The following is a 26618-nucleotide window of genomic DNA, read 5'->3' as shown; positions in this document are numbered from 1 at the left end:
ATAATTTCGTTATCCGATATCTAAAATGTGTCTTTAACGTCCGTTCTCACCGTTTTCAACGTAACATTTATTTAGCTAACTCGGTCGGCGGATGCTCACATTGAGTGACGTCATTTCCGGTGTGTGTCTGCGCGGTGGCCATCTTATACTTCCGTTCTTCAAGGGTATCCGAAAGCACCAAAGCTAGACAACATGTACCGGTTTGCTAAAGCCGCCGTTAACGTCACCGGTAAGGAATCGTGTTCGTGTTTAATGATACGTGTGCGATGTGTTTATTTGTGACAGTCAACAGTTTAATATCAGGTCATTAAAAGTTGGACTGGTCTTTGGAGGGACACCGAGGTCAGCGTGCTAACGTTGCAAGGCAAGCTAACGTAACCTGTATCTCCCGAAAAACACCATTATTTGTCTAATAGCTGCCCTGGTTCATCATCCGAGATTAAAACACATTGCATGTTAAATGTTGAGATAATCTACCAGCGGTACACGAAGTAGTCTTCATTAGGAGGCCCATAAATTAGCATAATAATAAAATATCGCACTTTACACATGTTTTCCCCTTATTGAGTGACGTGCGTTATGGAAATATGCATTTGTTATGTGTATAGTAACGTAATATAAAATAACGTGGTACGCGGACTTGTCAAGAGGAGGCCCATGGGCTAGTCGGGTTTATGAAGGGCGCATAAGGACAGCCTTATCATCTCTTGGAACGATTTGTTTTATTTAAATGTATTCAACTTAAAAAGTAAGACACATTACCATTTGTGCATGAGCATTTTAAGACAACATCTTATCGATACAAATAATTCGTAGTGTATTAGACTGTATTTTACACCGTAAATTCATATTGTTGTCTGTGATTGTTACGTGCAGGAGCGACTGAATTGAAACTGAGTTTTTTGATCAGAATATCCAGCTTTGTGATGTTAGTTTATATCACTGCACCCTGGAGTGTGCCCGTTTTTACATATTTGTATGTATATTTATGTCTTTATTTTCAGTTGCATATGTTAATTGAATTACACTATATATTTAAAAATAATGCAAAATGTAAAAGAATATAAGTTACCAAATTTTGCAATATAAATGCCACTGTTTTGTTGCCTTCCAGGTCAGGCCGCAAGGCAGGTGAGGAACAGCGCCACCGCTTCCGAAGAGGTGTTTCATGCCAAGTACGGCGTCGCCCTGATGGTCGGTGGAACGGTCTTCTGCACGGCTGTGTGGTCATACGTAAGTGGTGCTGTCCCATCAGGCCATGTCGCATTCATTGAGCTTCCTCGCAAAGTGCTTGATAGAGCATCACAAGTGCAGGTTAGAAATGTTGAAATCAGGGGAAATAAATGCGACACATACCACCCACGGTTTTAGTTGTGGGGATGAAAGAAATCGGAAGTTCTGCGATACCAGTCACAATACTGAAAATCTTAAATTGAACTTGTATAATTAGGAATATAAGTGGAAATGTTTATTTTTGTTGGGGGACAGATCAACAAAAGTGTTTAATAGATATCTACCCCTTTTAGTAGCCCCTCGATTCAAGCCTCAGATATGCACAGAGTGGTTTAGAATGTATGAGTTTTATTGTGTATGATCTCTACTGACAAATATATGGTTCAGCTGTAGACTTTGCTACAGATTCTCTTTCGTCGTCTTCAAGAGTCGCAATGAATGTGTGCTATTTCCCTTGAAAAACTAGTTTGCTGTCTTTGTGCAGGTGCTGACTCAGACTGGCATAACCTGGAATTTGTCACCTGTTGGGAAAATGATGCCCAAACCATGGAGAAAGTCCGAGGAGTAAAGATCCGCCATGACATACCTGCATCTTACCCTATAAAACTTCTGGTTGTACAGCTGAATAACAATAAATGTGTGTGTTTATTCGAAAAAATTACTTTGTCCAAATAAATTAAGAGTGATTCTACTCGCCAATGTTTCTTTTGTTTTAAACTAAATTCTGTGCACAAAGTGGCTACTGTATCTATCACAGCTGTATCTGAGCACTTTGAGGTATCTGGTTCTCTAAGTTGAAATGTTATTGGAAGTCATGATGGAGTTTATATCTTACAAATCCAACCCATGTGTTCAGAATTGTACTGAAGTTGTCAGAAGAATTAGCAAAAAGCACTCGTGCAGACTGGGTTCTCTCGCAGTGTTATTTGTAGAATATGTTGTTTTACTACTAACAAAATACATGACAGTATTTTTATGTTTGTCAGTATGGAGTCAATTTGAGTTGCTTTGTATACTACTGGGTAGTAACTAAAGTCAAATAAATGTGATTAAGTAAAGTGCATTTCCCTTTGGATATGTAGTGGAGAAGAAATAAAAAGTAGCAGAACATAGACATTGAAAAATGCAGTTCTTATATGATTTAAAGTTACATTTCAGTGGGGTACTTTTCTGCTACTACATTTTCTGCTTCCTCATACTTCTACTCATATCAAATAATGGACTTTTTACATGGGCCACATTTATTGATAATTTACTTACTCTACAGATTCAAAGTATTCATACAAATCAAGTTAATCATATAAATAGACACAGGTACCCACTAGTACATAAGGAAATTGAAATTAGCTCAAATGTCACCGTCTTCAACATGAAAATGAAGACTGCATTCATAATAAAAAATAATTGCATTTTGAGTTTAGCCATACTGGTTTATGAGTACTTTTACTCTTGAGTCCTTATAGTATATTCTTATGCCAATACAATTGTAGTTTTACTTTAAATGCAGGACTTTTAACTATCTTTACGCTGTGGCAATATGTATGTACCAACATGGCTTAAAATAGTTCAATAATTGAGAAAATGTGCCTTTAGTAGTGTTTAGTGTTTTTCCTGCTAAATCAATGAGGGTGAGTTGTCAGCGTCATCAGAGGGGGCGTAACCTTACGGCAGATAACAGACAGCAACGCTATCCAATCGAATGCCTCCCGCTGTGACCAATCAGCAGCCAGGAGGCGTGTCCTGTCCCCACCCCTCGCTCCTCCTCCTCCGCGCTGCGTTTAAGGTCACCGCTGTCTGCCACTCGGTCGCTAAGAGACTCAGCGAAGGAAGGAGTGAAGGAAAGAGCCGGCGGAACAACAGAAACAAGCAACATGTCGCTGTCGAACAAACTCACCCTGGACAAGGTGGACGTCAATGGCAAGCGGGTCATTATGAGGTGAGCGGTGACCGCGTCGCGAGAAGAACCGCTGAGCGGAAATGGGATTTGACGCGAGCTAAACGTTAGCTACGTGATACTTTGGAGACGTTCTGCTCCTCAAACCTTCACTTCCTTCACGTCCTTCGGTCACGAGCTGCTCGGTTTGCCCGCAGTGACTCTAAATGCATGGTTAACGGCGGTAATGGTTGGCTGTCGCGTTTCTCCCCCGTGTTGCAGTGACGCTACGTGCCTGTGAAGAGATGCTACATGGATGCAGCCGATGTGCAATTAGTCAGCCCTTACAATTAAAGTACAGAAACGCCACTGCAACAATGACAATTATCCGTTTAAATGTGTTTGACACTGCAGTTATAATCTGAGTAAATGTCGGAGTAATACAGCTATACTTGTCAATTAACACGTACATTATGGAATCTGTATTTAATGTTGTAGCTGGTGAAGTTTAGGGATGATGTTTTATTAACTACTGAATATTTTATAATATTAGACTTTGTATGTGTTATTTCTCCAAAGTAACCAGTTAAAGTATACAATATTTCTCTCTGAAATGTAGTGAAGAGTCAAAGTAAACGGCACCTCCAAATTGTACATGAATGCAATGAGTAAAAGTTACATTTCAGCTGGTAATGGGAGAGCTGATGATGACTTTATATACTGCTGGGTAGCTTAACCTAAAATAATACATCATAATTCTCAATCAGAATCTGTAAAGTAATGCATTCCCACAGACTGCGATGGCCATTTGTACTTGAAACCGACACCCTCTGTGGAAATGTCAGAGGTCAACGTTGGTTTGCTCAGATTGGTGACGCAATGACCGGCAGCATTGGACACGGGTCGTCCCTGCAGCTCGCACCGCTCAGGGTTGCCAAGTGAAATCCACTCCATGTGTCAGTTGGTCTCAGTGTTGAGACAATACGGTACTTCATATCACACCCAGGCTCCTGTCGCAGCATGTTTGTGTTTAATGAACCTCTGGCTGCAGACAGGGAGGCGTTGTGAGAGCTGCTGCTCCAGAATTAAAAAGGAAGGAGAGCGTGACGTCGCTGTGGAGACCCAGGAGTGTCTCAGGAAATCTGTTCAGGAGACGACATCCAACGTTATTGTGGGCTGGACGTGTGTCTCTGTGCAATCGGGTCCACAGACAAAGGGAGGGGGAGCAGGTGGTTATGCAACTGCCTGGAGTACGAGGGCTGCAGCACGTTCTCATGAGCGGCCGGCTCGGTGGTCAAAGCGTCTGAACGTGTCTGTTGACTATTGTTGGCATACAGGTACCAGAATGCAATGCAACCAGTCAAGTTGTTTGGATTGTAAGAGCTTTAAACAAATCAAATCGCATATTTTACCTAAAATAAAGTTTGCACTCGAGTTCAATTATTTTAATTTCTTTCCAGTGTAAAGACTACTTCCTTGATCCTTTCTTCCAGGCAAAGAAGGTTCACAGTTTGAGGGTTTTTTAAACTTAAATTTCATGTTAAAATAGCCTCATTGTGCTTTTAGGACTACATGTTGTGCTCACAGCTAACGGCACACGTGATGAAATACCAAAGATGTCCATAATGCGTCGGACATGTCATTAATCTATTTTTCTTCTCTTTCAGGGTCGACTTCAACGTTCCAATGAAGGACAAGAACATCACAAACAACCAGAGGTAAAGTCCCATCTAATATCTAAAGCACGTCATCTGGTCTCATAATAAAACCAAAAGGTCTTTCTTTGTCTAATCTAGAGTTGTATGAACATCTTATTCTTCAATCCTTCAGATAAAGGGAGATTTAAAAATAAATGATCACGTGGTTCAAGGGAAACATTTTAATGGAGTTTTATTTACAGGATCAAAGCAGCTGTTCCCACAATCCAACACTGCCTGGACAAAGGGGCCAAATCCGTGGTGTTGATGAGCCATCTGGGACGCCCCGACGGGAACGTTATGCCTGAGAAATACTCCCTGGAGCCCATCGCCGCCGAGCTCAAGACGCTGCTGGGGAGGTTAGTTGATCAGCTGAAAAAGTGGTGTCCAAATACAAATTTATATTCAGACAACAAGTAACCGTAAATCCCTTTTCTTGCTTTGTAATCGCATTACAGAGTTTCTGCATGAGCCATTAAATTGAATTTTAGCAACCTAAAAGTTCGGATGAAAAGCAAACTCGACTGAACAGTGAAAAACAATCTAAAGTAAACAGAAGCTTGTGGTAAATGTTTTTGAACAAAAAGCTAAATGACTCGTACTGACTAACGAATACATCGCACCCTGCTTCTGAGAATAAAGCATCAGAAATCGTTGCACATTCGCAGCCTCACCGTTTCCTCCGTGACTCTGCAGAAACGTCACCTTCCTGAAGGACTGCGTGGGTGCCGAGGTGGAAGCCGCCTGCGCCAGCCCCGCCACCGGATCCGTCATCCTGCTGGAGAACCTCCGCTTCCACGTCGCCGAGGAGGGGAAGGGCAAGGACCCCTCCGGAAACAAGGTGAGGAACATTTAGATTCAACCACAGATCGTACCACGGAGGCTCCGGGGGGGCCAAAATCCTCTATGGGACAAACTCAATAATTGTGTGTTTTTGTTTTTGTTTGTGTATTTTATTCAGTCAATCAAATCAAATACAATACAATAATATTCTATATAATATACAAAAGAGAGACTGAAAAGGTATAGGTAGAAGCAGAAAATGCCTATAAATTCCTATCCTAAATAATGTTCAAAAAAAGAAATAAATTACAATTATTATTTCATACTCCACATTTTGGAGGATAAAAAGAGCTGAATCATGAATATTGGACTTTTTTGTTTTGTTTTGTTTTTGCTGAACCTGGCAACACTGGTTGTCTGATCGTGGTGCAGAGACTCTGACACGCAGACCCAGAAACAACCTCTCGTATGCAACCCACTGCAGTGCACTATGATTACGTAACAACAGTTTTGTTTTTTAATGTGTCCACAGCTTGTACCCGTTTTACTATAAGAGTTGTTTATTGTGACGCAGCACTGCACCTTGTGTGCGAAATATTAATTTACTGCTCCCTGTGAAGGAAACCATCGAGTTCTTGTTATACTGGAAATTCTAATTAAAGGAATTCATGGTTTTCAGAAGAAAATGGAAGGAAAACAAATTGGTGATTTGCTGGACTTGGCCTCTCTGTAAAACTCGAGGTCCATCCTCGCACATTGTATGAATGCCGGTCTGCGGCGGATCAGCAGCTTTGACCTGCTGACATTTATCCTGAAGGTCAGCGCCGCTGTCTCATCTGGACGTGTTGCTTTTCCTGTCCTGAAGGCCTGGTTGGAATGCGGCCTGTGTGGCTTGGTTTCCTACTGTCCTGCTGTACCGCGTCAGGCTTTATTTTTACTTCACCAAACAAAACATTTCTCAGACAGCAGCTGAAATAATCGTGCAGCGGGGAATCTCGGTGTGTCCCAACTCCTTATAATGATGCCATGAATTGCAATAATCCGTGAGAAAGCGTGCCGCTCTCGGTGACATTTGAACGCCACTGAAGAGCCCGCGTGACCTTTCTGTTGCCCTCGAGTCACACGGTCACAACCTTCACCCGTGAAAGGGCAGCAGCAACCTGATCCGCAAAGAACGGACATCCAATGTGTCGTCCATCAACAATGGTGTCCGTGGTGAATGAAGTACTAATACCTCACTGTGGAAATACTGCACTGCAAGTCAGAGTCCTGCATTCAATACCGAGTAAAAGTATTGGAAAAAACAAAGTACTCTGTGCAGTAATCTTTCCTTTCAATGTTTTTACTCTTCTATCTGCTGTTTCTGGGATAATATTACTGCTGCAGATTGTTTATGGTTGTTTTAACCAACTCCTTCTTTTATGTTTTTGCTTGTTTAATCTTCAGCGGTGCGTCTTGTTCTGTTGGAACATCGCGTTTGTAGCGCCACCGTCCTGTGACAACCACGTATCTCTAAGAAGCCAACTTTTCACGAGCCCCGTCTTCAGCTTTGTGACGATTATATTTTCCAGCTGATTCAAGAGGCTTTTTAAAGTAGTTTATTTGAGTTATTTAGCTTTTCAACCCATAAAGGAACCACTAGAAATGTTATAAACCCAGAAATGTTGTAGAGATACAAGTGAAACCATGACTCTAGATACCAAATTGATTCTATGTTACAAGCAATCAATAACATTTACACTCAAATGTGTACTTGAATCCAGTACTTGAGTAAAAGTGCACTGAATGTTGGTTAAATAACATGAAGATGTTGCTCGTGAAGTCTTAAACTGAATGTTTCCACCCATCGTCGGCGAAGTAACTGATCGCATGTGAAGCCTAAACGGAAACGTATTAAAGCCATTTCCTTCTCTTTTTCTTCTGTCCCTAAAGACGAAGGCCTCTCAGGGCGACATTGACTCCTTCAGGGCGTCTCTGTCCACGCTGGGAGACGTTTACGTCAACGACGCCTTCGGCACGGCTCACAGAGCCCACAGGTGAGCAGGATGGGGATTCGATGGAGGGAAGCGGAGACATCTGTGATGCCAACTTTATCGCTCTCTTGCTCGTCTTCCTCGCAGCTCCATGGTGGGAGTGGATCTGTCTCAGAAGGCGGCCGGCTTCCTGATGAAGAAGGAGCTGGACTACTTTGCCTTGGCGCTGGAGAAACCTCAGAGGCCCTTCCTGGCCATCCTCGGAGGGTGAGTGCTCTCCATGTCGCCGACTCTGAAGCGAGTTGATGGTCCTTCAGACTGGAAACAAACGTGTGTTTAAAAAAAACTAAACGATGCAAGCACATCGGGTCCCATTGCGTAACGGATCCACCGCGGCAATGAAGTGTATGATACCGACTTAAGATTTAACAACAAGGGCAACTATTGTCTCTTTCTAAATGCATCATTCAGGTTAAAGTAATCTACGAGGAATGAGCACTCGCACATATTTGATTTAAGACTGTAGTTTTTTGCGCAATGACGTTGCGTTGGTCAAACTGTTTAGTTGGCTAAATGTGTAGGTTTAAAAAAAATTATATAATTATATCCCCCTGTGGTTTCACTCTTGCACGATTTCAAGGTGACTTTTTATGGGATTATGGAATCATCTGCTCTGACTGTATTTAAGGTGTCGTATTCAGATGGAAACGCACCTTTAACCATCTGAAGCAGACGTAATGTAAACCCTTCATCGAGGGTGGGAGGCCGCGCGGTGCAAACTGAATCTGAGAAGGAGGCATTATGGATGCGGTGTGTGTAGTTTGGATATGACGTGCACAAGACTACTACACTGAAACGTGTCTCTTTTTTAGACTACATTGTAGTCTCGTCTCCATCGTTTTGTTGAAGACAGATATATATATATATTTTTTTAACAACATTAAACTAGTTGACATCTCCCAGACTCGTCCACTTTCAACATTTTACTGTTAACCTCCTACACTGTTTGTCGTATACCGGCCGGTCGGATTCTTCCCGACGAAACGAGGTTAAAAACATCAAACTATTCCAGTTTCTCTGTCTGCGTTTTCCGTTCTCCTGTGATTTAGATATCATCACTGTTGCCTCCTTTTTTTTATTTTCATAAATATCCACCCAGGTGGCCGTCCAAGAATAGAGTATATAAGCACATTGTGTATAACTGCTTCAAAATCAAAACATCAGCAGGCAGTGATGAATATAAAATGCGAACAACTTAGATCTATATTGTACTTTTTCTTAATATGTTATACATAGTGTAGTGTTTCTGGTTATTGGTTAAACTACAGTCACCCAAATGTTCTGCTTTCCCTTAAGGAATTTTGCTAAAACATCCTGTTTGATCAGCTGTTACACAGGTTCAGTGAAACTACAATATATATATAGTGAGAGGGTGTTCACCTGTGCAGGGTTTTTCCTGCATAGAGAAAATGTGGGCGCGCGCCTAAGCCGTAATTTTACACTGAGGTGTGCTCACCTGTGTGCGTGCATCCCGGCTGAGGGAGGCGCGCGCCGGCATCGGAGCTCTGGCGCGCGTGAGCCAAGAAGAGTTGACGGGGGGTAGACGAAAATTACAGGGTGACGGGTGGTCAGATTTCACCCTGTTATAATAGTAGGGGAAACATTGATAAGCGTGTTTTCTTGTCTGATCAATACGCAACTGTGAGGTGCGCGACTTGTCTGAGCGGCCAGTTGCTAATCACTCACTCAACAGCCTGACGTGCATGAATAGATGGTGCGCGCATAGCGCGCAAACATTTTTTTTGGGAGCACCGAAGACCTATTTTGACCCAGGAAAACCCCTGCTGTGTGCGCGGATGTGTCGGCGCGCATCACGGCAGAGCGATGCGACCCGAGAAGTGTTAACGGGGGGGTGCTGAGCGATTAAACATCTCTCTTGTTCTGCCTGTTTTGTGATATACGTGCCTAAAAGGCGCCTAATATTTCTAGACTGAAATAATATCGGCATTATAACTATGAGGATTTTTTAGTTGCCTATTTTGTGCAGCCCCTCAGGACTTGGTGCCCTACGCGCAGCGCGTCGTGCGCGTTATGGGAGCGGCGGCGCTGATCACAACTCTGATCAAAACATAAACTAATACTACAAGAGGGCGCCCCATTTTACATTGTTTTGTTTGGCGGTCAGAAAAATAGGTCAGATAAAAGAATAACACGTAATTTAAATCATAAATATTTCTATATTAATTTCAAACTTTTCAAAATTGAAAATTAAAAACATTTTATTTATTTATTGTAAATGACCTCTCGCGGCCCACCTGCAGTACCTTCGCGGCCCACAGTTTGGGAATCGCTGCACTAGCATATAAAAGTAAACAATTAACTGATTTTGTATCTTTATAGATCGTTTCTGAGATTTAGCTTAAATTATGCTCACATTAAAACATGTTTACTGTTCCAAGGAAGAGTTTATAAAAATAAGTCAGACTTTTGTATGTTAAACAAAGTCCTGTATATAGATTTCCCCAAGAGTTCCAGGAAATGAATAATGCAGATGTGTTCCACACATATCTGAAATCCCCTACAATAGCAATGAAACAATTTTAATGTATCAATTTGGAAATTTTTCAAAGTAAAAGTCCTAAATGTTTAAAGAAATCGGTAATTTCTTTAATGTTTGAGTTGCTTTATATATGTATTTCCTCATAGTCCGAGGCAATAATGCTGCACAATAAATAGAATGCTTCAATCGACACCGTGATCGGTATTATCGGATCGGCAGATACTGATTTCAGTGATCGGTGATCGGCACCAAAAACCTGATCGATGCATCAAAAATAATAACTATATATATTTATATATAATTTTTTTGTTGTGATTTCTTTTTGCATGCACGCAAGCGTGTTTGGTGTCGAGGCAAAAGTGCCTATCTGGCGATATTTACATGTGGGTTTTGGCCTTGTGTCGGAGTCCATTGAGTTCATTGTACAACTGTGTCGGCGTCGAGCGGCTCAGCCAATCACTTCTTTCAGGTCACAAACGGAAGACATTGATCAGTCGTGTGTAATGATCAGCCAGTGAACAACAAACGAGTGTTTTAAAGGTTGTAATTCTAACTGTGATAAAAAATCTGTCTATTAAAAATGAATTGTTGACACAGTTGGATGCATTTTTGGTGGAATAGTGTCTGTAATTTGAAGGTTTATAAAATAATATAAATATACACTTTTATTAATCCCCAAGGGGAAATTAGTTCTCTGCATTTAACCCATCCTTAGTTATTAAGGAGCAGTGGGCTGCGGTGCGCGCGGGAAAGCAACTGGGGTTCAGTGCCTTCTCAAGACACTTCGACTTGCAGCTAATGGGGAGAGCGGGGATCGAACCCACAACCTTGCGGTTGAAGGACGGCCCTCTTACCCCACTGAGCTACAGGAGCAAAACGTAACTAAAGGGTTTAAGACTATGAATGGCATTTTACAACTTATTATTTACAACAATTTCTATGTGATGATTCCAAAGTCAGCACCTTAGAGCTGTAACAATTGATCAATGGGGCACGGATGAATTGAGGCTGGCATCTTAAAATGTCAAGATTTTTTACACTTGACATTTTAAAATACAGTGTTACAAAATGTTATAGACCAAGTTACTGCTCATCAATGGAAGCTTATTGTTACATCCCTCAAACGGAGACTAAGACGTATAGTTTTAATAGAACCAGGTGGGACAGTCTAGCACTTGATGTGCACACCTCTCTGGTCTCTTATCTTTACTGATGTGTGCCGCCTCTCTCTCCGTCTCAGAGCGAAGGTGAAAGATAAGATCCAGCTGATCAACAACATGTTGGATCAGGTCGACGAGATGATCATCGGCGGCGGCATGGCCTTCACCTTCCTCAAAGTCCTCAACAACATGGAGGTGAGGAGGACCAGCTCAACATGCAGAACCTCGACAGTGTGCAGTGAAACACTTGGACTACCTCTCTGATATTCACATATCTATAAATTCACCCTCCCCCCTCTCTCTCTTCAGATCGGCACCTCCCTGTACGATGAGGAGGGCGCCGGCATCGTCAAGGACCTTATGGCCAAAGCCGAGAAGAACGGCGTCAAGATCACGCTGCCCAGCGACTTCATCACCGCCGACCAGTTTGACGAGAAAGCCGTCGTCGGCAGCGCGACCGTCGCCGAAGGCATCCCCGCCGGCTGGATGGTGAGAAATGTTTATCTTTTCTATTTACTGCTTTTCCTTTCTTTTGGGGTGTTTCTGTCGCGGTAACGATTTCCTCTGCAGGGTCTGGACTGTGGACCCGAGAGCTCCAAGGCCTTCGGGGAGGCGGTGGCCCGGGCCAAGCTGATCGTCTGGAACGGCCCAGTCGGCGTGTTTGAGTTTGACAACTTTGCCAACGGGACGAAAAACATGATGGACAAAGTGGTCGAGGTGACCAAATCGGGCTGCACCACAATCATCGGTAAGAAAGAAAGTTCAGGGTCAAATAATGATCGTTAATAATGGGACCTGTCCTTTAAAAAGTGATGCATTTTCTAAATGACATCCGCTCGGTGCCTCTGGTCACGTTGGACCGTCTGGTTCATTGTGACACCAGAAAAGAACCAAAACATGACTCCCTGTGCACAATGTTCAGGGTACACATCCATGTCCTGGTGAGAAACATATACATCCTTCACAAAGCAGAGCACGCATGTCGTCGCCATGCCGACATGTCCGTGTGCTTCATGATGGACAAACGAAAAGAGCTTCCAAGATCTGCAATTTACAAACTCTGCAAATCAATCAGAAGTTCTCCGTCCTAAAGAGACTCGATTGAGCTGCATCCCGATGTAACGTGCACGAGGATCTCCGAGGTCTGAGGCAGACGTGTTCTTTTTTCTTTTTATATTGTAATAAATCTTTCAAAACGTGTGTTTTGTGTCCAGGTGGGGGCGACACCGCCACCTGCTGTGCCAAGTGGGACACGGAAGACAAAGTCAGCCACGTGAGCACAGGAGGCGGAGCCAGCCTGGAGCTGCTGGAGGGTGAGTGACTGAAACGGGACGTTCACAAATATTTATTTATCTTTTATGAAGCCAACATGTGCAGCCCACTTCCAGGGTTTATGTGGCGTCACTGACGATGCGTTTGCTGTCTCTTTCAGGTAAAGTGCTGCCAGGTGTGGACGCACTGAGCAGCGCCTAAACTTCCTGTCAGCCTGCTGCTGTTTGCATGAATGTGTGTGTCTGGAGAGGTGGGTACCTGCTTCTGAAACGTTTAAAAAAAAACTAGACCTGCTGAATCAAATGGCTGAAACTCATCAGATTGTTACCGTCGCCTGAATCTGGGTTTAATCTGGCCGTTCAGTCCAAGATACTCAAGCACTGGCTCGTGTGTGTGAATATGTATGCGTGTGTGTGTTGCTGGCTCACTTTTGCATAACCTCGCACTTTGAAACAACACCCACAGTATATGTAATAAAACGGTTAATTTGATGTACGTTGTCTATGTCGACTGATCTGTTCATACTTAATAAATCTGTGTGAGAACTTCTGTAACTGTTTCTGCACACAAAACATATGGAAGTACAGCTAAAAAGATCGGGAGAAATCTATTCGTCTGCCCGCATGTGTGACTTTTAATGAACTCCTTCATATCTCCAGTAAAAAAATAACAAATTTGATAAGTTTATAGACGGAGCGATGAATGCAAATTAAATAGTCCTATGTTGTGTTTAAACAATAGGCCATAATAGACTTATAAAGCTTTCTTGAATCTAATATTTTTTCACATTAAGTTGCAAGTAATGTGATTTAAAAATAATTAATTTAAAAATGAATGGTCACTTCCTAAACCCTAAATGTAACTTCAACGTCAACATATTTTGACATCAAAAGCCCCTAAACATTGAAGAATACCAAAGAGAAACGACCGCATGTCTCTTGTGTTGTGTATGTTTTTATTGGATGAATCTCCTCGGGTTCAACACACAATTGAAGTACATGAGCATTTATATTCACATGTCATGGAAAACAACTTCAGTTTAACACAACGTTCAGAGTGCAGGCCGATGTCTTCTGATGTCCACGTCAGCAGATTTCATTCACATACTCCGGCTCATCTGTTACAAAAGAAGGTTTATGAACGGTTAAGTGGATCCTTTATTACGGGAGCAAATAATATACTGATTTCAATAATTACAAAAACATTTTAATTTTTGTATGTTTTAATCAATCATTTACTCTTGTAAAACTAAATATGATGTGTGCTTTAATGTAACCTCGTACCAACCAATAATATGACAACTTGAATCTAAAGGGATTCCGTTTATAAATATAAAAAAGAAGAACATTCGAGAACAAGTTGTACTTTCTTTTGGGCTTAAGGAGTTTTTTTTGGAAGCACAATTTTTAATTCCAGTGATCTGTGTAGCCACAAAACAGACTCCTGAGGACAATAATGTACCCATTGAAACTACAACAATAAAATCATGCATTCTATTATATAAGTTTCAGGAGTTTTTACTACTTTCCACCAGATTGAGCCAATTGTTCATGTTCGCCGGGTTTCCACTACTGCTGCTGCATTATTGAGCACGAATGTGTTTGATGCAATGCACCAAAATAATCTAGATTTTTAGGACATTTTTGTCCCCAAATTACTTTTAGTTCCAGATTAAGTTTATTGGGCTAAAGACGGAGCTCTGCTTGCTTTGATTCAGTCTGTTCACTTACAAGGATACAAACATTCTTCTGCTTAAGTACAGTACACACAATAGAATATAATGGAACTTAATGAATAAGTATTATTTATGGCACTCACCATCATTTTCCTCCTGCACAACTTGGTGCAGATACTCCGCGTTCTCGTAGTCGTCCTCATCTGTTCGGTGAAACAAGTTTGAATGAGTTGGACGTCAGTGTCAATTATTTTGATATTTAATTCATTTTTAAGTCCGTGTTTTGATTCAATGGTTTAACTAACCCTCTTTACTTGATGAAGTGTGTGTGTTAGCATAGACACCTGGAATCTGATCAGCATCTAGAAGAAAAAGGGGCATATTATGACATTTAAACTGAATAATTGGTCAGAAACATATTTTCAATTCTTTCGATATTTTACTTTATGTAGTTTAAAGGGTAAAGTGCAGACGCTCACCAGTTATTATTGTGCACTGTTCATTTTCATACACTGAGATTGCCAGTGGAGCTCTACAAAGCAATATAAAAATATGCGTTTTAGCAGCTTGTTCTGTTTATATATATATATTAAATAAAATACATAATTTTTATTTTTGAGAAAATTTTTTTGAATGAGGAAATATAGTAAAGATAGCTTCAAAACTTACACATACGTGTGTTCCACACTTCCTGTTTCGGCTGCAGCAATACAGTAATGACACGTGTGAAAAATACACTTAAAGAGAAATGTATTTATTGTGTTTTGTGTCTGTGAATTTACCATTTGAGATATTTTGATAGTTTGGCTGTTCATCCAAAGCAGCTGTAGCTGTAGATTCATTCAATTTAAACCTCTTGCGGATGAAAGTGTTAAAATCTTAGACGTGAGAATAAACAGAAGGATCCTACCTGTTGAAAAGTCCTCAAACTCCTCTTGTGTTTCACTGAAAAACAAATTTATTTATATAATAAATTAAAAAAGATAGTTTTTACAATTCTATTCATGCACAGATCAAACAAAGGAGATAAAATATGTGAAGTGGTGAGATTTCTTCAGTGTTTCTTGGTGTTTTTGTTTATTTTTTACTTCTTTGAACAGAGCCAGGCTAGCTATTTCCCCCTGTTCCCAGTCTTTATGCTAAGCTATGCTAACCATGTCTCCAGCTCTGTACCAAATGTACAGACATTTGATTCATCGACTCATCGCACGCTTGGAAAGAAAGCATAAGCGTATTCTCGTATAAAATGCGGAACTGTTCCTTTAAAGACACTGGCGGCTGACGTCTGTCAGAGTATACATACACTGTGATTGAAGTGATCTGATTGGCTCTGGTGACTGAAAAATAAAACAAGGGTCAGTTAAATACAGTGATAGAAGTATTCTGACAAGTAACTCAAGTTGTCAGATAAATGCAGTGCAGTAAAAGGTACAATTAGTCTCTAATCATTTAGTAAAGCACAAGTACCTTCAACCTGTACTGTAAAACATATGGTGAGTAATGAATAGAAATAAACCATCACTTGCCTGTTTTTGATCGCGTCACAGCAAACACACTTCCCCCCCGTTGGCTGTCAGGATATATATTATGAAAGAATTCAAATATTTATGAAATTGTTAACAACACATGGATGTATCAAGAGGAAAAGCCTGTGTTACCTATATACAATTATATATGTTCTATCAATTAAATACACGTTCCATAACTCAGACATCCAGAGAGCAACATCTTTATTTAGTCCACATGGTATCAATCATATATCTTGAGTAAGCAGCATCTCCATTTCTATCTTTAGCCTCCATTGACAGTTTGGGGGTAATAATGAATATAATTTTCTTTCCCAATGCTATTTGATTCATCTGGAGAAAACAAATAGAAAGGTCACTGAATGTGAAACGAATACAAACACTCACAACATCTGCGGGTTGTATATTTGATGCTCCTCGTGTATGATCTCTGCAAGAAATACAAAGCAAATGAAACGGTGACGGAGATACTTTCAACATCAGTGTTACTCAACACTTTGATCAAGTGTGCTTCTGAAGACAGACGTGTGTGCACTCACTGGAAACAAACGGGACAGATGCTGCCCGGTGCACTTTTACAAGTTAAAATGAGCTTAAATTAGAAACTGGAAAATATTTGTGTCGTTCCATTTGAGGCGCCTCGGGCCCTCGGTAGCTTGTCAGAGCATTAAGTGTGTTTCCATCCGTCTGTTCTTATGTGCATTTTCAGTTTGCGTACAAAAAAAGAAACCTCAATGGAAATGCTTACAATTAAATGGTGGGCAGAAAGTGTTTACGCTTGACTGAGGTGGAAAAGTTGACAAAAGCTCAACAGAAACAGACTTATAAAGACGAATAAATGATGACGTACAGTTCAAGCCAGTGGAGGAATATAACTAGAACATTACATTTAATATCACACCAACATGGTATTTCTTTCCAGGAGAGTCGTGAGTGTGTTACCTCCTTTGGCAATAGATTGGGTCTTTATTTTATTCAATTTATTTAATATATTTAATTTATTTAATTTGTTTTAATTAAAAAAGTAATAAACATTTTTTTACTGTTATTTTTTATTTATTACATTTTTTATATTTTTTAATTATTCTTTTTAATTATTTTTTACATTTTTATTTATTTTATTTATATTTAAATTGCCACTTTAAACACAATACTTAAGAAAATTGACTTAGTTAGTCACTTCACCGCAGGTAAAACCTCCGTCGACCCACTTTTTTTTTCTCCTGTTTTTAATGTGGAGGCAGCGAACTCCCCCAAAACTGTTGATAACACGGAGGACATATCTAACTCGACACCGATTGAAAAAGCATTCATTAAAAAAACTAAGTGTGAAAAGTTGCTTCCCCAAAATATGCCGGTAAATACAGTTAAAATAGTCCATGTCTCACTCAGATTGAGTGTTTCTTCCTGCAGCACGCGCACACACGCACACACACACACACACACGCACGCAGTTCCGGCCTCTAAGATAAAAGACCTTACTGGATTTCTTCTTGCATCGCAGGCAGAGAACAGCCAGCAGACTTAAACACATCACTGACACAACAGTCAGGACGGCAGCCAGCGGACTGGAGCCTCCTATCATACCTAGAAGACACAGAAGAAAAAATAAGAAGAGCAAATAAATAAAATCCAAAAACAGACTATGATGCGACCTCAACGTGGACTAACTGAAGCTGCCGTCTCCAGGTCATCAACAGTCATTCTCCATCACGGTTGAAGTAGCCTCGGCTTTCCTGTTACACAGGATGTGGGTCTCCAAAACAAAGCTGAAACATAGTTTGCCTCGAGTGTGCAGTTCAAGTTCAAGGTACTTTGCTTGTTGAGTGTTTCCATTTCATTTAGCTTCATGCTTCTAATATAATGGATGGAATAGATATATTTACATAATTGTACTTCAATTAAATGTAAAGGTTTTGAAAGCAGGACTTCTAACTTGTGGTATTAATACTTTTACTTCAGTAAAGGATCTGAATACGTCTGCTTATTCCACAACTTAATATGCGTTTTAAAATGTTGAAACTTTGCGGTGAAGTCAGTTGATTCATTCTTGGGGTTGAAATTCACAAACTTGGCTGAACTTTGATGCGATGCAGGTCTTTTAGTGTCTCTTGGGCTCCGCGCTGGCACCTCGGCTCACCGATTCGTCACTGATGCTCTGTAGGTGGGTCCCAATGATTGGTTTTAATAACTGGAGTGGTTTTAATATCCAGAGCAGAGCCCTCCTGTCCTGGGTCAGTTTGAAATGTTTCCTGTCAGGATGCTTTCTATCGCTCCTCTGTAAATTATACTTCTTTTTGCTCTGCTACATTTATTTTATAGATTAAGTTACTTCTCCGATTCAGATTTTTTGTAACCCCAAAGCATAAACAAGTCAGAAATTATGTATTTTTATACATATAGATTACATTTTCCAGCAGCAGTGGTTGAAGAAGTACTCAGATAATTTATTTAAGTAAATGCAGCAATACCATGAAAATACTACATTTCAAATAAAAGTCTTGCCTTCAGAATTTTACCCGATTAAAAGTAAATAAGTGTGAGCAGCAAAATTTAATTGAAGTATCAAAATGTTCCCATCATGCAGAATGGCTTCTTTTACAGTGTTACAATATTATATAATATTCTCTTTTTCTGATTTTATCACTTCCATACGCAAGCCCTGAGAATAAATACGAAATAAAATGTGCTGATTTGTTCTAATTCTGATTTTATTTTGTATTCTCTGCTGTGTTGAAAACTTAACAACATGATGGGAAAACAGTTTTTCAGGATCATTTGATTATTTTTTTCACCTGTGAAAATGGGTTTGAAAAGTTTTGGCTGGTGTTTTTGTTGTTGTTGAAAGGATACTTATTTCTCAGTCTTTGTGGTTGTAATACTTATTTAGAATGAGTTTTAATTTCCCCATGCACTTTATATTGTGTTTTAGGAAATTAAAACTCACCTTGGAGAAAACATGAATGCATTTAGTCCCGTATGGAGTGTGTACGGGTCAATATCAGCCTCTTGTGGCCAGAACTATTGTTTCCCAAGTGTTTTAAGATTATCCTTGCAGAACTTTCTTCACCTGTTCTTCAGTCACACACAGTCAATAAAATGTGTCACTTGCCTCTCAGGGCTTCTGTACCAACACATACATGTGAGAGAATATTTAATACCAGATAGATAAACTAGATCAACAGTATAGTAATAAATCATACTATACAAGCATATTATGTATTTATTGGTAAAAACTAACAGTAACAGGTGGCTGTATTGGTGTAGAAAGTACAACATTTCCCTCCAAAATGTTGTGAAGAAGAAGAAGGATGTAGAAGAAAATGGATATACTCAAGTAAAGTACAAGTATCTCAAAATGTATCTTAAGTACAGTACCTGAGGTTTTGGTTTCAGTGAAATAAAACATGTAGTGCAGAATGTAATATATTTTAGGATTAAGTATTGAGAAATATATGCAATAAATACCACACTATAAAAACGACAGTACAAGTAAAAGTCTTGCATTCATTATTTTACTGAGGTAAAAGTACACCAAGTGTAACAGAATGCTCCCTTTCATGTATTCTATCAACAGACTATTCTGATGTATATAAGATATTACTTCAGGCAAAAGTATACGGTCAAACACACATTTTAAGATAGTATTAAAGGCTATAATTCAGTCAAACAGATTTCCGATATGTTCGCTGTGTTTTACCGTCAGTCGTCCGGCCGCCTTCATTCTTCAGACAGTGGCAGCGTCTCAAGCTGCTCGTCCTCTTTCAACACCTCTCCACATCCGTCAACCTCGAGACGGAGGAGATCTGCAATCTATATGTGGTCAGAAAAAGTGGCACAAAAAAATCAATGGGGTTCAACTGCGAGTACTGGTGATGGTATTTTAATGTGATTTATTCCAATGCTCTTTAGGGATGTTTTTAAAGTGAAGGCAACAACATAAGTTTGTTTTACATGGGAAATCAAGATAAAGAATTAAGTGAGGCAGCAGCTTGTCAGTATTTCCACTCTCAAACTCATATTTCTTGGCATTTGGGGACAAGTTTCTATAGATTTATTGAACGTATCCATAAAAGTTGGTCATTGTGTGACAAATGCACATGATTGGAACTGGTGGCGCCTCCTGTTGAATGATTTCAAAATAGTTTTACACACGTGGTTCAACCTCGCCTTAAAAAAACTGCCAGTTTAGTATTCACTGAACAAAATATGACGATTGATAGTCTGATTTGTGCTGCGCCTCGGTCGTTGTTTTGCATAGTGGTCATTTTTAATGAAGCTTTCAGTTTATGTTTTAGGTGCTCTCGTGGACAAAACCTGCCAATTGTGTCATGATTGGCCCAACGGTTGTTGACTTTGGTCTGGTTCTTTTCTGAGCCACGAACTTTTGAAGTTCATCAATCGATATCTTTAAAACAAAAAAAGGTGACAACAAGCTTTTGATATGTTTTGATAACCGTCGTCCAACAATGATCCACAGAAAATATTGGAGCAATGAGATTCGGGGTTTAGGAGAAGATGTGTTTAAATGAAAATGGCGGAAAATCTAATCTAGATCTAAATTAAAGTTAGGTGCACTATTTGAGTTGATGCACTGAGTGACTTTCACATGAAATATGTATTCAGAAAAGTAAAAGTAACGGTTCATAACTATCATGATCAAAATATACTTAAAGTACTAAAAGTAAAGATCTTCATGACGCAGAATGGCCAATGTCAGAATATTAATAAATAAATATTGATTAATAAATATGTTCATCAATTTAATGTTACAGCTGGAAAATGTGGAGCTCATTTCAACTACTGTATATACTGCTTGTAGTTTAATATATATACCATCATTGATTAATAATCAGAAAAATGAAGAAAAATATTACAAAAGTTTAAAAATATATTTGGTAAGGTTAAACTACAACATTTCCCAAGTATAATGTAGCGGAAAATGAAAAGTATAGTAGCCTCTTTAAGTAGTCTACCTCAAAACTAGTAATTTTACATGAAAAAAGGTCAGCAGCGGCAGTTGGATATAGAGACATATGTTTGTGTCGAGGTCCCACACGTGAAAATCAAACGGCATAACTTTTACTTTAGTTTTGACACATCACAGACGAGTCTGATAGTCCAGGCAAACTAGCCAATTTTACCATTAAAAATGGAAATAAATGCAACATAATTTATTTTTGCACAGAGGTCTTCTATGAAGTGTCCTGAATAACATACTAAAAGTCCTAAGAAATTACTGTTGCGGAAAAAGGTTAAATATGCAAAAATCCAAGATGGCCGCCATAATTACATAATGTTTCATATCTCCACTTTTATAAGAGACATTTGAATGATTTAAAATACGATTACACATTTTTTGGACATGAGAAATCATTTAAAGTATGTTTTGACTTGATCGGATGTAATGGTCATGGAAGAAAATCCAATATGGCCACCAAAAATCCATTTCTTATTATATATATATGTGCACTGATATGACATTTAATTAAATTGTATACTAATATAATCAAGGCAGGTAAGTATTTTGTAGTTTATTAACTACATTGAACTTTAGTAACATACTTATCAACATAAATTCTACACATCACATGAAGAGTATAGCAGAAAGGTGACACAACATGCTACTATTGTCAATACAGTGATTGAGCATTGTAGATGTTACACTGTTGGAATGGGTCCAACTCAACCGTCGTCATCATATGCATTTGACAAATCTGGTAACTGAGTTGGTACAGCTTACACCACGGCATTCTCTGCACACATTTGTGCAAGGCAGGCCATATTTTCGGCATGTGCACCTTTCGGATGGTTCAGTCCTTTTTACAGCTATGACAGTTGACGGCCAGCAGTTCTGATGAAGCGGCTGGTTGGTCGATCTGTATTGGCTGGTATCGCCCATCAACAACGTTCCATCCATAGTCCTCTGGGCTCATATCGATGCAGGCATCTTCCCATTCCATAACCTAATAGTATACACAAAGGCTGTGATACTAAGAGGAGCCAGAGGTTGGTGGTAGACTTTGGGATTCCATGGCGGCGGTGACTTTTAAAACCTTGTCACAGAACCGCCGGTATAAGAAGCCGTCTATTCCTTCGTCTTCGGCACCACCATACATTGACACCAATGCCTTCTCTCCTGCTGCAATGATCGCCTCCATTGCTGAATGAGATTGACTGAACACTTTGGCCTGATTGTAAAAGACAAGGTCATTCTCGATCATCTTGAGTGCCACGCCCTTCCCGAGACCAAACAGACGACAGGTAGTATTACAGCCTGAAATTGCGTGGACAAAGAGCGGGTGATCACAAAGTTTACGACCGAGCAACTCCCTGGATTGTTTTATGCAACAAACTCTCTTCTACTTGGTGGATTGTTTCGGCTCCGGTGCCACGAACAACATGTGTGCATCCATTTTGACATGGTGCAGTAGGAGAATCAGCAAGTCTGTGTCCTCCCTGATCAGTTCAGTGTCTTTTGTTTGGGCAGAAGCAACTGCTGTTTGAACAATTAACGCAACGCCGTCGTGCATTGCCTGGTCTATGCTACAGCCAGTTCCATCCAGCTTGTCGCTTATGGATGCATCGCTGCTTGTTTGCTTTGGTGTTCAGGAAATCTTCTTTCTTTGATTGAATCATGTCACCACCGAAGTGTCTTGTCACACCAGCACAAGCCCCTGTTCTTCTCAGTTGTGTAGCATCTTTAGTTGCGGACTCATCTTTGTACCCATAAAAGACAACGACAGCAGCTCCATACGTGTGTGTGTGACGTACGCAACGTACATTTGACACACACTGTCAGATGTAGATCAGCTTGGTCATGGCATGCAATGAAGTAGAACACCACCATCTAGTACATACTGGACATTTGCATTGGGTTCTCGTTGCTCTCCCTTCATAAACTGCTGAGCACATCGGCCAGTGTTGCCTTATTTGCCTGCAGGGGGAGTGCAGCTAATTCAAACAGTGCAGAGCTCATACTTGAATAAGGATAAAACATCTTCTGTCCGATAGTTATTAACCTCTGAATTATCAACTGTGGATCCACCGTTACAGGTTGTCATTTGACCTCCACTGTTGATCTTGATCCAGGTGTCGTGGCCTGGTCAGCTTTCCTGAAGACATAATTTTCTACAGATACCGCGACCAAGGAGTCTAGAATATCTTCCCAATTTCTCTTGATCGGTCAACGTTGACTCCTTCTTGGGCCGTCATGCCATTGGCGATGTTGACTGCTGGTATGGACATGACCCACAGTAGGTGTTGAGTTTCGGTCATGCTTTTTCCTCGTGTCAGGCCTCCGTGCGTCTTTACGCTCCTCAGAAATGTCTATGTGTACAGATTGTAAAGTTCTCTGGGGCAAATTTGTGATGTTGGGCTATTTAAAATATACTGAATTGAAATCATTGGCAAGAACATCGTTGTGGCCTTTCCTGGGTGTTGACAATGATGCAACATCTGCATCATACCAGCCCATGCTTGTCTTGGAGAATGAAGGAATAGTGAGCTCTTCCATAAGACATCTAGCTGTGCTGTTGGATCTTCTGCCTCAAACAATACAAGGGGTAGATATTAGGGATGCACCGATCTGATCGATATTCCCATTATCGGTTTTGAACGGCGTTCTCAAAACGGCCGATCAGATGACGTAACATCTGCGAGAACTATCAGACGTTTCAATCGCGGCGCATCGCAACGGAGACGATGCGCCCGGCGAGGGCCGCAGAGTGAGAGGTCAGAGGGGATCCTCACCACCGAGCGGCGTCCCCGTCCCCCGAGTTGAATCACTGGGTCGACTCAGCCGACTCTCACATGTCTGAGCCCCTATAGACTGATGTTGACGGTAAACGCATTCGATCGGGAGCGCGCGAGGGTTTTGATAACGTTAGCGGAAGGATTTATGTGACAACATCCGGGTTTGCAAAGTTAGCGGAAAGAACCACGTGAAACAACATCCGTTTTTCAAAATAAGATGTCGACAAATCATACACTAGCATATAAAAGTAAACGATGAACTGTTTTTGTATCTTTATAGATCGTTTCTGAGATTTAGCTTAAATTATGCTAACATTAAAACATTTTTACTGTACCAAGGAAGAGTTTATAAAAATAAGTCAGACTTTTGTATTTTAAAAAAAGTCCTGGAAATAGATTTCCCCAAGAGTTCCAGGAAATGAATGATGCAGATGTGTTCCATACATATCTGAAATCCCCTATAATAGCAATCAAACAATTTTAATGTATCAATTAGGACATTTTTCAAAGTAAAAGTCCTAAATGTTTAAAGAAATGTGTAATTTCTTTAATGTTTTAGTTGCTTTATATATGTATTTCCTCATAGTCCGAGGCAATAATGTTACACAATAAATAGAACGCTTCAATCGACACCGTGATCGGTATTATCGGATCGGCAGATACTGATTTCGGTGATCGGTTTTATCGGTGATCGGCAGGTACTGATTTCAGTGATCGGTGCATCTCTAGTAGATATGTAAGAGATGGTAGTGCTGGAGTGATCTTGAAGTATCGAATGTTGATGCGACCAACAGCAGCAATGTCTGCAGCGGTCACATTTGCTTTAGGAATATGCTTCTGTTCTTCGTTGGTGTTGCGTTGCAGCACGCCACTGACCAATTGGTGGTCATATCAGATTTTTTTCCATGACGATTGCCTCCAATCAACTCGTAACCTATTCTAAATGATTCCTTATGTCCAAAAACTGTATAATAGTATTTTAAATAATTAAAATATCTCTTGTGATAGCGAAGATATGAGACATTATAGATTTATGGCGGCCATCTTGGATTTTTGCATATTTAACCTATTTCCGCAACATTAATTTCTTAGGACTTTTAGTATGTTATTCAGGACACTTCATAGAAGACCTTTGTGCAAAAATAAATTCTGTTGCAATTTTTTCCATTGAAAAAGTTAGTTTGCCTGGACTATGAGGAAGTCCTTGTAGGCTGGGTGATGTGTTTGGGTACGCTGTTGTTTTATAGCTCCAACCTAACACAAGTACTTTTGCTTTGTTTGAATTTTGTTGTGATTTGAAGCCAAACTATGATGTTTTATGTATTTAACATAACCAAGTAGTGGTGTTGCCTCTGGCACTCACAGCTTCCTCTCAGTCATTGGTTCAGACGTGTCTGTCTGCCTGTGCATGTAATCATCTGTTTTTGCAAGAATCTTGGGTTGAATGGCCAATTAGTGCAATTAACAGCAAATTTAATTTATTCAATCAAATTCATGCAGAGCAGTGTGTTGGCTTTTGGAGTGTTACTAAAAGAGTAACACCTTGGCCTTGTCCGTCACCATGGAAACATTGTCACATGACATGAAAGCGCTTTGGTTCTGTGACATCGATAGTGACATCACGGAGCACCGAACCAGAGTCTATAAGTAGAAGTGATTTCCAGCAAAGCAGCAGGGATTTGTGAATCTCACAGGAGAGGTGGGCGACGGGGTGGGACGGTTTGGCGAGAATCACCTTGTGTGATTACTCCTACACCTCATCCCGGGTCCGGGGTGGGTTTGGTTCTGTGGGATTCACAACCCCTTAGTTTAGTTTAGTTTAGTTTAGTTTAATTTAGTTTAGTTTAGTTTAGTTTAGTTCAGTTCAATCAGAAAACAATACAGGCTGTAGCTCAGTGGGGTAAGGGGGTCGTCCTGCAACCCCAAGGTTGTCGGTTTGATCCCGGCTCTCCCCATTAGTTTTTGCAAGTCGAAGTGTCCTTGAGCAAGGCACCGAACCCCCAGTTGCTTCCCGGGCGCATCACTGCAGCCCACTGCTCCTTAATAACTAAGGATGGGTTAAATGCAGAGAACTAATTTCCCCTTGGGGATTAATAAAAGTATATATCTTATCTCAACAAGAGCGCGCTGTTTGACGTGATGACGTCACAGTACGTATCAGCAGGGAGATTGACAGCACGGAGCGCTCAACGAGCCCCGAGCGCGGAAAGACCGCGAGTCTCTGCTCGAGCGCAGGCTGGACCGTTAACCTGAAGGGGGGAGGGGGGGGGTATGTTCGGTTCCCGCAGCTGCTCGCGCACCACCCTCCGGTGTTGTTGTTGGCTTTTGTAGTGTTACTAAAAGAGTAACACCGTGACCTTGTCCGTCACCATGGAAACATTGTCACATGACATGAAAGCGCTTTGGTTCTGTGACGTGGCCTTGTCCGTCACCATGGAAACATTGTCACATGACATGAAAGCGATTTGGTTCTGTGACTTGGCCTTGTCCGTCACCATGGAAACATTGTCACATGACATGAAAGCGCTTTAGTTCTGTGACGTCGCTAGTGACATCACGGAGCACCGAACCAGAGTCTATAAGTAGAAGTGATTTCCAGCAAAGCAGCAGGGTTTTGTCGGGGTGGGACGGTTTGGCGAGAATCACCTTGTGTGATTACTCCTACACCCCATCCCGGGTCCGGGGTGGGTTTGGTTCTGTGGGATTCACAACTCTTTAGTTTAGTTTAGTTTAGTTTAGTTTAGTTTAATTTAGTTTAGTTTAGTTCAATCAGAAAAATATACAGGCTGTAGTTCAGTGGGGTAAGGGGGTCGTCCTGCAACCCCAAGGTTGTCGGTTCGATCCTGGCTTTTCCCATTAATTTTTGCAAGTCGAAGTGTCCTTGAGCAAGGCACTGAACCCCCAGTTGCTTCCCGGGCGCATCACTGCAGCCCACTGCTCCTTAATAACTAAGGATGGGTTAAATGCAGACAACTAATTTCCCCTTGGGGATTAATAAAAGTATATATCTTATCTCAACAAGAGCGCGCTGTTTGACGTGATGACGTCACAATACGTATCAGCGGGGAGACTGACAGCACGGAGCGCTCAACGAGCCCCGAGCGCGGATAG

General features: G+C 40.7%; 3 protein-coding genes across 4 annotated transcripts in view; 2 read left to right on the top strand and 1 right to left on the bottom strand.

Annotated features, from left to right (window-relative positions):
* Positions 1-121: 121 nt before the first annotated feature.
* On the top strand, positions 122-1924 carry LOC130189715 (cytochrome c oxidase subunit 7B, mitochondrial). Its single transcript, XM_056408648.1, has 3 exons — positions 122-229; positions 1115-1233; positions 1718-1924. The coding sequence occupies exons 1-3, from the start codon at positions 193-195 to the stop codon at positions 1799-1801; spliced, it is 240 nt and encodes a 79-aa protein (XP_056264623.1). The 5' UTR covers positions 122-192; the 3' UTR covers positions 1802-1924.
* A 1095-nt stretch (positions 1925-3019) lies between these two features.
* On the top strand, positions 3020-13042 carry pgk1 (phosphoglycerate kinase 1). The gene is made up of 11 exons (XM_056411780.1): positions 3020-3169; positions 4774-4824; positions 5007-5162; positions 5500-5644; positions 7519-7622; positions 7707-7826; positions 11360-11474; positions 11589-11768; positions 11850-12027; positions 12494-12592; positions 12712-13042. The coding sequence occupies exons 1-11, from the start codon at positions 3105-3107 to the stop codon at positions 12750-12752; spliced, it is 1254 nt and encodes a 417-aa protein (XP_056267755.1). The 5' UTR covers positions 3020-3104; the 3' UTR covers positions 12753-13042.
* A 445-nt stretch (positions 13043-13487) lies between these two features.
* The window catches only part of si:dkey-183i3.6 (LAT2 domain-containing protein), a 34386-nt gene continuing 21255 nt past the window's right edge, over positions 13488-26618 (bottom strand). The window contains exons 2-13 of one of the 2 annotated variants that reach the window (XM_056411785.1): positions 19453-19565; positions 17235-17339; positions 16140-16182; positions 15753-15796; positions 15530-15563; positions 15137-15171; positions 15009-15056; positions 14896-14926; positions 14706-14758; positions 14532-14588; positions 14370-14429; positions 13488-13668 (exon numbers count right to left, since the gene is read on the bottom strand). In XM_056411785.1, the coding sequence (XP_056267760.1) occupies positions 13637-13668; positions 14370-14429; positions 14532-14588; positions 14706-14758; positions 14896-14926; positions 15009-15056; positions 15137-15171; positions 15530-15563; positions 15753-15796; positions 16140-16182; positions 17235-17337 (540 nt within the window). In that variant the 5' untranslated portion in view covers positions 17338-17339; positions 19453-19565 and the 3' untranslated portion in view covers positions 13488-13636. Of the gene's footprint in view, positions 13669-14369; positions 14430-14531; positions 14589-14705; positions 14759-14895; positions 14927-15008; positions 15057-15136; positions 15172-15529; positions 15564-15752; positions 15797-16139; positions 16183-17234; positions 19231-19452; positions 19566-26618 lie in introns of those variants that run through there. The other variant, XM_056411786.1, reaches the window with a different exon arrangement.

The sequence above is a fragment of the Pseudoliparis swirei genome, chromosome 3 (genome assembly GCF_029220125.1).
Source record: "Pseudoliparis swirei isolate HS2019 ecotype Mariana Trench chromosome 3, NWPU_hadal_v1, whole genome shotgun sequence".
Taxonomy (NCBI): Eukaryota; Metazoa; Chordata; class Actinopteri; order Perciformes; family Liparidae; genus Pseudoliparis; species Pseudoliparis swirei.
The sequence above is the reverse complement of the archived record's forward strand: the minus strand, read 5'-3'. Positions and strand labels throughout refer to the sequence as shown.

Excerpts from the sequence above, each read along its gene's own strand:
- LOC130189715 (XM_056408648.1), top strand. The coding sequence starts at position 193 with ATGTACCGGTTTGCTAAAGCCGCCGTTAACGTCACCG. Across the intron at positions 230-1,114 it reads AGCCGCCGTTAACGTCACCG|GTCAGGCCGCAAGGCAGGTG; the intron begins GTAAGGAATCGT and ends GTTGCCTTCCAG. Across the intron at positions 1,234-1,717 it reads GCACGGCTGTGTGGTCATAC|GTGCTGACTCAGACTGGCAT; the intron begins GTAAGTGGTGCT and ends GTCTTTGTGCAG.
- pgk1 (XM_056411780.1), top strand. The coding sequence starts at position 3,105 with ATGTCGCTGTCGAACAAACTCACCCTGGACAAGGTGGACGTCAATGGC. Across the intron at positions 3,170-4,773 it reads GGCAAGCGGGTCATTATGAG|GGTCGACTTCAACGTTCCAA; the intron begins GTGAGCGGTGAC and ends CTTCTCTTTCAG. Across the intron at positions 12,593-12,711 it reads CAGCCTGGAGCTGCTGGAGG|GTAAAGTGCTGCCAGGTGTG; the intron begins GTGAGTGACTGA and ends TGTCTCTTTCAG.